The sequence below is a fragment of the Vipera berus genome, assembly GCF_964194415.1.
Source record: "Vipera berus genome assembly, chromosome: 9".
Classification (NCBI taxonomy): Eukaryota; Metazoa; Chordata; class Lepidosauria; order Squamata; family Viperidae; genus Vipera; species Vipera berus.
This window is the reverse complement of record NC_138212.1, coordinates 17,267,413-17,279,880: the sequence shown is the minus strand read 5'-3', so window position 1 is coordinate 17,279,880 and position 12,468 is coordinate 17,267,413. Positions and strand designations below refer to the sequence as shown.

The 12,468-nt window shown below is 43.3% G+C and overlaps 1 protein-coding gene across 5 annotated transcripts in view; it reads left to right on the top strand.

Annotated features, from left to right (window-relative positions):
- Window positions 1–12,468, top strand: part of LOC308672351 (zinc finger MYM-type protein 4-like) — a 52,806-nt gene that overhangs the window by 26,557 nt on the left and 13,781 nt on the right. For all 5 annotated transcript variants that reach the window (XM_081335187.1, XM_081335188.1, XM_081335189.1 and 2 more), the window contains 10 exons: window positions 22–196; window positions 1,172–1,384; window positions 2,605–2,755; window positions 2,866–2,981; window positions 3,708–3,977; window positions 4,901–5,051; window positions 5,282–5,454; window positions 7,781–7,979; window positions 11,449–11,592; window positions 11,933–11,970. In XM_081335187.1, the coding sequence (XP_081191313.1) occupies window positions 22–196; window positions 1,172–1,384; window positions 2,605–2,755; window positions 2,866–2,981; window positions 3,708–3,977; window positions 4,901–5,051; window positions 5,282–5,454; window positions 7,781–7,979; window positions 11,449–11,592; window positions 11,933–11,970 (1,630 nt within the window). The remainder of the gene's footprint in view (window positions 1–21; window positions 197–1,171; window positions 1,385–2,604; window positions 2,756–2,865; window positions 2,982–3,707; window positions 3,978–4,900; window positions 5,052–5,281; window positions 5,455–7,780; window positions 7,980–11,448; window positions 11,593–11,932; window positions 11,971–12,468) is intronic.

Sequence of the window (12,468 nt, the reverse complement as noted above, 5' to 3'; positions counted from 1 at the left end):
CTCTTTCTCTTAACTGTGTAGGGACATCCTGAATCCAAAAGATGTGATTACAGCTCAGTTTGACAATACAAATTCCAGCAAGGATTTCTGTAGCCAGTCCTGTCTTTCTGTGTACGAGTTGAAAAGGAAGCCTGTTGTCACCATCCATACAAATAGCATCTCCACCAAATGCAGCATGTGCCAGAAGAACGCAGTGGTAACCATCTTTGCTAACCTTTCCTTGTTCTGAACGTTTGGGGTTGTTGTTCTGAGTTGGCTACCTTTGGAGGATAGAGCCATCGTGTTCCGCGTGCATTCAGCTACAAATCTCCTCAGGTTGCTTTGATTAAACCATTAAATCTTTTGAACTTTATTGAGTGAACTTTTGAGGTACAATTGGTAAAAGCATATTGTATGTGCACCTGAACTAAAGAAATCATAACAAGGAATAATCTGCAGCTCTGCAGAAGAAACTTGCTGGCAGCTGTATCGATTTCTGTAAGATATTTCTTGCAACTGAATCTGTAGGAGATTGACCAGGCTGAGCCCAAGGGTCACTTTGGAATTGTTATGCTCCCACAAGAGATCCAAGTCCAGCCCCCTTCCCGTGAATTCTGTTGACTTTTATCTAGTGCCGTTAGTAGATCAGATTCTTGTGTATAGTTAGCATGAAATAAACTCTCAATATTTTTGAACTCTAACCCTGCTCCTGGTTTCTTGCGCTGGACAGAATCTTACATATAAATATAGATGTTGCTTTTCTGAGTCAAGTCTAAGAGAGATTTCCTTCCTTCCTTCCTTCCTTCCTTCCTTCCTTCCTTCCTTCCTTCCTTCCATCCATCCATCATTCCATCATACCATATCTTTTGTTTTTGGACCTTTTAAGAGCCTGGTGGCTCAGTGGTTAGAATGCTGTATTGCAAACTTATTCTGCCCATAGCCTGGAGTTTGATCCTGACAGGGCTCGAGGTTGACTCAGCCTTCCATCCTTCAGAAGTTTTTAAAATGAGGACCCACCCAGTTTGTTGGAGTGCTGTAAAGCATTACGGAGCAGTGTATAAATTAAAGTGCTACCGTTTTGAAGTTTGTACTCATCAATATGCAAACCACCTTCAGAGAGAGAGAAGCTCCTATAACAGAAGGAAAAGTTTGAGGTAGTTCTTTTGGCAGTAACTGCTTTTCCTACCTGCAGATTCGGCATGAAGTGAATTACCAGAATGTTGTACACAAGCTCTGCAGCGATGCCTGCTTCTCCAAGTTTCGTTCCGCAAACAACCTGACCATGAACTGCTGTGAAAACTGTGGGGGCTACTGCTACAGTGCTTCGGGACAGTGTCACATGCTTCAGGTTGAGGGGCAGTCGAAAAAGTTCTGCAGCTCAACATGCGTCACTGCCTACAAGCAGGTCTGTGTTTTCTCCAGCTTCCTGGTTTCTGAAGAACACGTTTCTTTGCGATAGGACTTTACGCATCAGATTTCCTAAGGATTGGAGAAGGCAGCTTCAAGGCCATCTCTTCCCCCTGGGCAGCATGTGGGAGGAGACACTGTCCGCAAGGGTTGTATATTGCAGACGGTCCTTGACTCACGACCGCAGTCAGGGCCAGAATTTCTGTTGCTAAGCAAGGCAGTTGTTAAGTAAGCCATGCCTGATTTTATGACAGTTTTTTTTTTTGCCATGGTTGTTAAGCAAATCACTGCAGTTGTTAAAGGAATCGTGCAGTCGTTAAAACGAATCTGGCTTCCCCCATTGACTTGGTTTATGGGAAGGTTACAAATGGAGATCACATGACTCACATGGTCACATGCCTGCCACCATTGTAAATACCTGTCGGTTCCTAAGTGCCCAAATTTTCCAGGACCCTCATTGGTATAGAGGTGTGTGTGTGTGTGTGTGTGTGTGTGCGTGCGCGCGCGCGTGTACACACACACACACACACACACACACACACACACACGAAAGCTCTGCTCCAGGCAGTTGCCCACTTTATAATTTACAGGGAGGAAAACATACTTATGGAGAAAGTATTGAGTCACGAGGAAATTGTGTACAGATAGTCCTCAACTGGCAACCACAATTGAGCCCAAAATTTCTGTTGTTAAACAAGATGGTTATTAAGTCAGTTTTGTCCCATTTTACACTCTTTCTTGCCAGAATTGTTAAGGGAATCACTGTAGTTGTTAGGTTAGTAACACATCTGTTAAATGAATTTGGCTTTCCCATTAACTTTGCTTGTCAAAGGGGGATCACATGACCCCAGGACACTGCAACCCTCATAAATACATGCCAGTTGCCAAGCATCTGAATTTTTATCATGTGACCACAGGGATGCTGCAACTGTCGTAAATATGAAAAATGGTCATAAGTCACTCTTTCAGTGTCATAATTTCAAAAAGGAATGGTTGTGAGTCGAGGACTTCCTATACTTTCCCTCTGTCTATCATTTTTCAATTATGACTGAGCTCTCTATCAAGATACACAATCCCTGCCTTTCGTGTGACAACTGGGGTAACTTTCTGTGGTCTGCCAAATTGAGAGAGCGCATGTTTCAGGTTAAACAAAACTTTTCTCCTAGTATTGCTGCTTTATGTATGTTCCTTTTTTTTCCCTCCCCCCCCCTCCCCCAGAAATCTGCAAAAATTACCCCCTGTGCAATGTGTAAATCTCTGAGATCTTCAGCTGAGATGATCGAAAACACAAATAATGTGGGGAAAACGGAGCTCTTTTGTTCCGTGAATTGCTTGTCGGCACACAGAGTCAAAGTGGTCACATCGTCAGGTATTCACATACTTTCTCCTTAATTTCATACATGTTCAGAAAGCAACAGGAGAAGCATGTATTCACTCTCTTTTCTTTGCATGTGTTGCTTAATTTATTTTTTCTGTCAGGTGTCCAGGTCCAGTGTAATAGCTGTAAAACCTCAGCCATCCCTCAGTATCATCTTGCAATGTCAGATGGAAGCATACGTAATTTTTGCAGCTATAGCTGTGTGGTGGCTTTTCAGGTACATCTTAAATCTCAAGTCTGTCTCCTTACTTTGATTGCACCATTCTGAATACATAGGAGTCAGGGCAGGTGGAATGTGGGGATTTGTCCAGACAGAACCAAGCCACATATTCTATATACAGTATATTCCCTTTGAGGTGAAGAAAGCACATGTGGCTTTAATTCTCAAGGAAGCTGCTAGAGCTGCCCCTGTTAAAATTTCTAGACAGTTTTGTTAAATTAAATCTGTGTATCAGAAGCCTTTCCGTTAGAGTGCTTGACAGCCTTTGGGATGTTTGGAAGAGGCCAAGTTGTCCAGGTAAACAGAAGACTGGCAAAATGTAGTAATCTCTCTTTGAGCTGTTGTGGCATAGAATTTCTGTCCCTCCCATGCCACAAACAGGTGGGCTTGAATTGGGCCTTTCTGCAAGATACCAAATCCAGCCATCTCTTTGTAAACCAGCAGTAAAAATGCCATATAATATGGAAGATTGCTCCATTAGAGGTCTTTCAGAAGGTTACCTTATGGGGGTTGCAAAACAGCCACTAGATGGCAGGCAGCATGGAGGTAGAATTTTTTGAAATTCTTCACTGCCATCTAGTGGCCCTGTAGATGTTTGCAGCTAGATACAGTAACCCCAGTTTTGATGGCTTTTGTGGTTAGATTGTTTAAGTCTCAATTGGATAATACTGGAGGTGAATTGGGCAGGGATAGGGCTTCATTGTGCAAATCTGTCCCTTCCAGAATTTGTTCAACAAGCCCACGGGAATGAACTCCTCCGTGGTGCCCCTGTCACAGGGCCAAGTGATTGTCAGCATTCCCTCAGGAGCGACGGTCTCTGCAGCGGGCAATACTACCTCAACGGTCTCTCCCAGCTCGGTCAGCAGCTCAGCCGCAGCTGGACTCCAGAGGCTGGCTGCCCAGTCCCAGCAAGTCTCCCGCACCGTCGCCAAGCTCAGGTGTCAACACTGTAATCGTCTCTTTGCAACGAAGCCCGAAGTGCTCGACTACAGGGTAATTGGCACCTGCCATTTTTGTTGTTCACAGATGCCTTGACGTCGGACACATGAGGGCTGTAATTGTGGACAAGAGGCCTAGTGACAGGCAAGGTCGTGTGTATTCCATGCTTAGTTTCCCCCCCCCCTCTTTAAACTGTGGCATTGCTTGCGCCAGCAGAAAGTGACACTTGAGACTTGTGTGAATAACGCAGATTGTTCCTATTTGCATAATGTCTTCTTTTGCTAAGGCCATGTATGCTAAATAACTACATGAAAACATTATTCTGCAAACCTCTCACCTGTAAGGTAATTCCTCGGGAGGGGGGAGTATAGGACAATTTGCCGTCACCATCTCATTGTGGCCATCCTGGCACAACCAACTCATCACGGGACAATTCCACATGGAATTACCCTAATGCAATAAACGTTACCCTCCACCGTTTCTTCAACATTACTTCCATTTTTGTCAGTGGAAATAATGTCGAAGAAACAGTGGGGGACAACATCGCATTGAGTTATCCTGTGTGGAGTTGTCTCGCAGTGAGATGGCTGTGGCAAGTTGTCCCATTCCGTTTCCTGGGGATTTTTTTTTTTTGCAGCTTATAAAATTGGCAAGGATGCACACACTTTTTCCAGCTGCTGGGAATCTTCTTTTTACCTCCATTCTGTCTTCTGAGATTCAGCAGGCGTTGCTCGCATGTTTTTGAACTAATCCCATACAGCTTTAAGACCTAGGCCATGGATTTTTAATGATAGCTGTGGATTTTCATTTCTCAACAGATTACAAACCAGCACCTCTTGGCAGGTTCTCGGTGTGGGGTTGTTGGTTTTTTTTGTCTTTTTATTAGAAATTGGTGAACTTGCATTTCTTTTAGATAAGTACACTGGCATGTTCTTTTCTGAATTGGACTCTTTTTTTTTTTGCTTGATTGATTGCAGGGCAAAATGTTCCAGTTCTGTGGAAAGACCTGTTGTGATGAATACAAAAAGATAAACTGTGTCATGTCAATGTGTGAATACTGCAAAATTGACAAGATCGTTAAAGAAACAGTGCGATTTTCAGGCATTGATAAATCATTCTGTAGTGAAGGTAAGAAAGCATAGGCTGAACTGACATTCAGTCCCAAGATATGCAGTGGTGGAAATGGTAATTTTAATCATCATTGTTTCCCCGTATATCCTGTGTAAAATAGAAAGCTTTATCTTTGAATTGCAAAAGAATTTGCATCTGAAATTGTTATGGTTGGAGAGTTATACATTGGGGGGATGGTTGGAGAATTCTAAGTCATTGTCATTTGTGGTTTTCTGCTCTTTTTTTAGGCTGCAAGTTGCTTTACAAGCATGACTTAGCCAAACGTTGGGGGAATCACTGTAAAATGTGCAGCTACTGTTTGCAAACCTCTCCAAAACTGGTGCAGAATCACTTTGGAGGCAAAGTGGAGGAATTCTGTTCAGAAGATTGCATGTCAAAGTTCACGGTTTTATTTTATCAAGTAAGTTATCCTGGCACTCTTCAAATCTGTCCTCTATCGATGATTCTTCTTGGAAAAACAATACTTCAGCACAGCAGGGTATCTTACCAACAGTGAATTATTTGGGTTAGAAAGTGCCGAATCTGACTTCAAAGATACTTAAGCGTTGTCAGTGAGCCTTAGAATATATCTTTTTGAGGTCAGCCGTACCTCTGTATATTCAATCTATAATTATATAAGCGTTACTTAATTATCTCTTATGATATACAGATAGTCCTTGTTTAACAACTACCGTTGGGATTTGCAACTCTGTTGCTAAGTGTTCTGGCCATTAAGCAAAACATCCTATGACCATGACAGACTTATAAGCTCATTTCCACTATGGTCTTTAAGCAATTTGCCCATAGACATTAAGCAAGACATCACATGATCACAACTTGTGATTTTACCCCCGGCTTTTCAATTGATTATGTATGCCAGAATCTGGTTTTGAAACACACATGGTGATCACATGACCATGGGGTGCTGCAATGGTTCTAACTGGGAGGACCAGTTGTAAAGTTACTATTTATTGCGATCATAACTTTGGTTGCTAAACAGGGCATTCAGTAAGCAAGGACTACTTGTATGTAACGATATCTTTATCTTTATTAGACTTATATACCGCCCTTCTCCCGTAGGACTCAGGGCGGTTCACAAGGTTTTTTAAAATAACAATACAACAATTACAAAAATTAAGAACAGTTAAAATAATTACATTTAGACCTTGAATAAATATAAAACCCCAATTAAAATCCAATTTAAAACCCCAATTAATACTCTCAGTCCAGGCCAGAAAGCTCAAAGAGCCAAGTCTTCAGGTCCCGGTGGAATGAGCGAAGGTCAGGGGCAGTCCTAAGCTCTACGGGCAGCTGGTTCCAAAGGGCAGGCGCACCCACAGAGAAGGCCCTCCCCCTGGGTGTTATCCGCCGGCAATCTTTTACCGGCGGTACCCTGAGAAGACCCTCCCTGTGGGAGCGCACTGGACGAAGGGAACTTGATGCTGGCAGCAGGTGTTCCCTCAAATATCCCGGACCCAAGCCATTTAGGGCTTTATAGGTCATCACCAGCATGTATATAGACATAACAATTTAATTTTACGTTTAACTAATTTAATACATTAAATTGTGTACTGTTCCAATTAGATAGCTCTATATCAAACACAAAGTAAAAGATTGCAAAGCGTAATAGGGAAGTATACCATTGTATACCATTTCAGTAGCTAGCAGCTGTCTGATCTTATTTGCGCTGGGAAGCTAAGGAAGGGTTTGCCTGTTTAGTACTTGAATAGGAGACTGTCCAGAATAGGGACAGGGAATTAGCAAGCAAACAAACCCAGGAAGAAGTGAGCAATAAACAAGATTGTGACTGAGGTTATATGGGCAGATCCTTGTCGCCAGGAGTTATTCAACTCAAGAGATCCTTCTACTTTCACATATACAACACACAGGGTCTTGATTAATTTAGCCATGCCTCAGTCACATCAGAGGCCTGATAGCAGCTTACTAGCAGCAGGTGATGCTTCCCAGTGGGTCATCAGATGAAATGGGGAAAAGATGATTCAGTTACATGTAATTAGGCCTAGTGGTACCTTCATTGTCCCCTCAATTTAGGATTCTCGAGTTTCCTATTTTCCAAATGTGAGAGAGGGAGAGAGATCTGATTTTGAATGAATGAATATATACAGCTTCATTCAGGAGCAGCTTCATTCTGCAGCTGGGAATGGAGCTCCACCCGCATTTTGCAGTCAGGCCTTTCCGGAAGGCCTCTGCAGCCAAGAACTGAGCTATGGATTCAATCCAAAGTTCGGTCCTCAGCTGCAGAGGTCTTGTTGGCTGCAGAGGCTTTCCAGAAAGGCCTGGGACTGAGAAATGCAGGCCTGGCTGCAGAAGACCTCCGCAGAAGTAGTGGGCCAGCGAGGAGAGGCCTGGCTACAAAGTAAGCGGGCGCGTGGGGCAGATCCATCCCCAACCCCTGTGCTAACTTGATTTTTAGGTGTGTGCCTCTCTCCAAAACTAGGGCTTATTTGGGGGAGTAGGGCTTATATTAGACCCACCCCCCAAAAAATCAGGCTAGGGCTTATTTTTGGGGTAGGCCTTACTTTCAGGGAAACACGTAAATATACATACATACCTATGTACCTTCATATATATAGGTGTGTGTGTGTATCCATATATTCATTTTTGTCTGTTTTTTGACTGGGTCACTGCAGATAATTTGCATGAACATAATTGTTTAAAACCGAAAACCATGCAATAGGATCAAGTTTTTAAAAGCTGCCTTGTACCTCTCCCTTCTTTCTCTGCAGATGTCCAAATGTGATGGGTGCAAAAGGCAGGGTAAACTCAGCGAGACCCTGAAGTGGAGGGGTGAAATCAAACATTTTTGCAACTTGCTTTGCATTTTGATGTTTTGCAACCAGCAGTGTGCATCAGATCCACCCCCGCCCCCTCCGCCTCCGCCCCCTCCGCCGCCTCCACCTCCACCACCGCCTCCAAATAATGCAGGTAAAAGAGAGGTGTGGGCTGGCATGAGAACAGAGACTGGACAGCCATTCGTCTGAAAGGGTATAGGGTGCAGGTTGGCAACCCACGGCTCTGGAGCTACATGCGGCTGTTTCAGCCTTCTACGGCTCCCAGGTGTCCTCCGCCATTTGCAGAGAGAGAGAGGCACTTGCGCTTCTCTCTCTCTCTCTCTCTCTCTCTCTCTCTCTCTCTCTCACACACACACACACACACACACACACACACACACACACTGGGGGAAGAGAGAGAACTGGCAAACCAAGGGCAGGAGACAGCCAGCCCAATAAGAATGTGTGTCAGCTTGTCAGAGAACAGCATGAAGCCAGCTTGCCAGGTGAGCAGAAGATCAGAGAGAGGGGAGATGGAGAGAGAGAAAACACTCATGCACAGCAACCTCTATTTCTTTTTAATTAAACTCTTCAATCAAGCTTCCCCCTCTCGCGCGCAAGAGTTTTGTGGCTCCCAGTGTTTTCTTTTCTCTGGGAAACAGGTCCAAGTGGCTCTTCTGAGTGTTTAAGGTTGCCGACCCCCAGTATAGGGTTTCCTGCTTGAGCAGGGGTTGGACTAGAAGACCTCCAAGGTCCCTTCCAACTCTGTTATTCTGTTATAGTGAATCTGATCCACCTGGAGGTAGGGTGTTAGATACCTGTGAGCCTACCCTGTGATTACTGAAGCTTCCAGTGAGGTACATCATTGGAAAATGGAGCAGATTTGGTATGTTTTCTTGATAGTAGCCATAATGAGGTACAGATGCTCCAAAGAAAATAAGGTTTGATAGTATGCTTCAAAGAGTTCCGAACATCCCAGAGTTCTGAAGGAGCTGGCAGATGTTATCTCAGAACCATTGCACCATATCTTTCAAAAATCCTGGAGCACTGGTGAAGTACCTGAAGATTGGAAAAGGGTTGATGTGGTTCCCATCTTCAAGAAAAGGAAAAGAAAAAAAAACAGACCCAGGAAACTACAGACCAATCAGTCTAACATCAATACCTGGGAAGATCTTGGGAAAGATTAAAAAAGCAGATCTGTGAACAACTAGAAGCAAACAAAGTTATAACTAGCAGCCAAGACCGGTTTTTAAAAACAGATCCTGCCAAACCAAACTTACTTCATTCTTTGATAAAGTGACCAAATTGGTAGATCAGTGAAACGCTGTGGACATAATATACTTAGATTTCAGTAAGGCATTTGACAAAGTAGACCACAACCTGCTGTTTAGTAAGCTAGAAAAAGGTGGGATAGACAACATCACACGAGATGGATCTGTAGCTGGCTGACAAACCATACTCAGCAAGTAGTGCTCAATGGTACTACATCCACAAGGAGGGGAAGTAAGCAGTGGGGTAGCACAAGGCTCCGTCTTAGGCCCAGTACTTTGCAATATCTTTATAAATGACTTAGATAAGGGGATAGATGGGGAACTCATCAGATTTGCAGATGACACTAAACTGGCAGGAATAGCCAACACCCAAGTAGACAAGCTCAGGATCCAAAAAGATCGTGACAAACTTGAACAATGGGCACTATCCAACAAAATGAATTTTAATGTGGAGAAAAGCAAAAGTTTTACATTTAGGAAGGAAAAATCAAAGGTTTAAGTAAAGATTAGGCGAGACCTGACCCAAAAACAGTTACTGTGAGAGGGACCTTGGAGTCCTAGTGGATGATCACTTGACTATGAGCCAGCAGTGTGCAGCAGCAGCCAAAAAAGCTAATACAATCCTGGGTTGTATAAACAGGCATAAAATCAAGATCACATGAAGTATTAGTACCGCTTTATAAAACCCTAGTAAGCACACGCCTGGAATACTGTAACCAGTTTTGGTCACCATACCACAAAAAAGATGGAAAAAGTTCAGAGAAGAGCAACTAAAATGATCAAAGGCCTGGAGATTAAAACATATGAAGAACGGCTGCAGGATTTGGGTTTGACTAGTTAAAGAAGAAGAAACGGGTGACATGATAGCAGTGTTCCACTATTTGAGGGGTTGCCACAAAGAAGAGGGGGTCACGTTTTTCTCCAAAGCACCAGAGGGCAGGACAAGAAACAATGGTTGGAAACTGACCAAAGAGAGAAGCAACCTGGAATTAAGGAGAAACTTCCTAACAGTGAGGACAACCAGTGGAACAGCTTGCCACCAGAAATCATGGGTGTTCCATCACTGGAGGTTTTTAAGAAGAGACAGTCACTTGTCTGAGATGGTATAGGTTCTCCTGCTTGAGCAAAGGGCTGGACTAGAAGACCTCCAAAGTCCCATTCTATTCTATTCTGTTCTATTCTATTCTCTTCTCTTCTATTCTATTCTATTCTATTCTATTCTATTCTATTCTATTCTATTCTATTCTATTCTATTCTATTGGAATGGGTGGGGGGGAGAAAGTTCTTTGTCTGTTCCTCCTACTCAATCATACTCTAAGCCAGGGCTTTTCAACCACTGGTACGGGTACCACCTGTGGTACATTGGCACCTGGCAGGTGGTATGTGACCATCCTAGAAAAGTAGTAGCGGGGGAGGGGAATGGCAGCACCACACAAGCCTGAGCGAGAGATGGCTGGAGCTGCAGGGCTGTCAGGGCTCAGCGGAAGCACCAGGATCAGTGCCAGGCTCCAGCTGGAGCTTGGCACTGATCCTGGCGCTTCTTAGCCCAGAAGGCAGGTGTCTTGCTTGACTGTGGCTTGTGGGGCACTTTTTTCAGTGCCATTGTAACTTCGAACAGTCACTAAGCAAACTCTTGTAGGTCAAGGACTACTTGTACTTCATCACTTTTTTCCTTTTTTTTTTCTCGTCATCAGGTTTTTGACACCTTGCTAGGTGACTGGTGGTATTCGGATGTTGCCATATCCTAAAAGTGGTACAATGGGTGAAAAGGTTGAAAAGCCCTGCTCTAGGCCGTGCTCAGGGGAATTGTGGAAGTCCACATGTCTTAAAATTGTCGTGATTGAGAAACACTGCTGTACAGAATAGACAGCATATTTCCTATAGCATCCATTGCCCTTATACCGTGTCACATTTTACATTTGACTTTGATACACTGACCAACAAACCTCTTTGCTGTTACCGTGTACTCTAGGTATGGTGTTGACTCCAAAATGTTAATAAAACAGTAAAATTAAGATGGACCTTGATGATGGGTGGTGCTCAAGCTGAGCTGAGATTCAGCTGAGAAGATGTAGCCACATCTGCCTGTTGCAGTAGCACCCCATCTCTCAGCTGTGTGCACAGCGGATTGTATCTCGGGTGCAATATACACAAAGAGAGACATCAGTAATTTGAAAGAACACCACAGATCTGTCTTAGGGATAGAGGTCCTCCATGCCTTTCCACACACCCGGATAGGATGCCTTAAACACATCTGTATGTTGGATGTAGAAAGACTTTTTTAAATGTGTGTGTATAAGCACTAGACTCTTGCTGTCATTAACTGTGTTCCAACTTTCCTTTTCCACCCAGCAAATGTTTCTGTGACACCAACGTCTTCAGCAGGGCCCCCTTTATCTCTCAGGAAGGACTCCACTCCAGTGATTGCCAATGTGGTGTCTCTTGCCAGCGCACCTGCTGCTCAGCCTACAGCCAACTCCAATAATGTTTTGCAAGGTGGGCAGTAGATGTGTCTTTTCTCCTCTACCTGTTCAACCCACCCCTTCTGTTATGTTGCTTCCCCGGATGCACATTGGCATGTTATTGCTATAGTATGGAACTGTGTCTCTAAACCATAGTAACTTTTAAGCTGTCTCAGCTTCAATTCCCAGAATTCTGGGACTTGAAGTCCATCCAGGTTAAAATTGCCACGGTTTGAGAAATGCCGATATGGAATGAGAATGTCTGAATGAGCAAGCAAGCCTATAAGCGTGCTTTTGTAATCTGAATCGCAGGACTGCTTTCAGTGTCAAAAAGGAAGGAAGACACTTTTTCTGTTTTTGTTTCCTCCTAACAGGTGCAGTTCCTACTGTAACAGCAAAAATAATTGGCGACGTAAGTTTTCCTGAAAATAATATCTCCCGATGAATTAAAATTTCTACTTATGTTCTGTCTTCATCACTATCATGCATTATTTTTTTTCTTCATTTGCTTTTAATTTTTGATAAATATTTTTAAAATCCTTCCTTCCTTCAACTTCAACATAATTTAATTCATGGGATGAATGTCCCTCAAATGTCTTACATTCCAACTCATCCTTGACCAATATTACTAATAGGAAAAAAAATGTTGGGCATGTGATTGCCTCTACTTGCGTTTTGTACATACTGATGTTACACTGACTAGTGATTTTTGCATTCACAAAATTAAGCTAACTTACAGATACTTGTCATAACCTGGAAGGAAAAACTCCTTTGCTAGCTTTGATCCTCAAGCTTCCCTGGGAAGTGACTTTGTATGTTTGTTTAAAATTTCAATTTATATACCGGTAGCTGTCCATCTCTCAGTCTAGGCAGCGAACATAGAACTAAACAACAGAAGGGAGAGCACAAA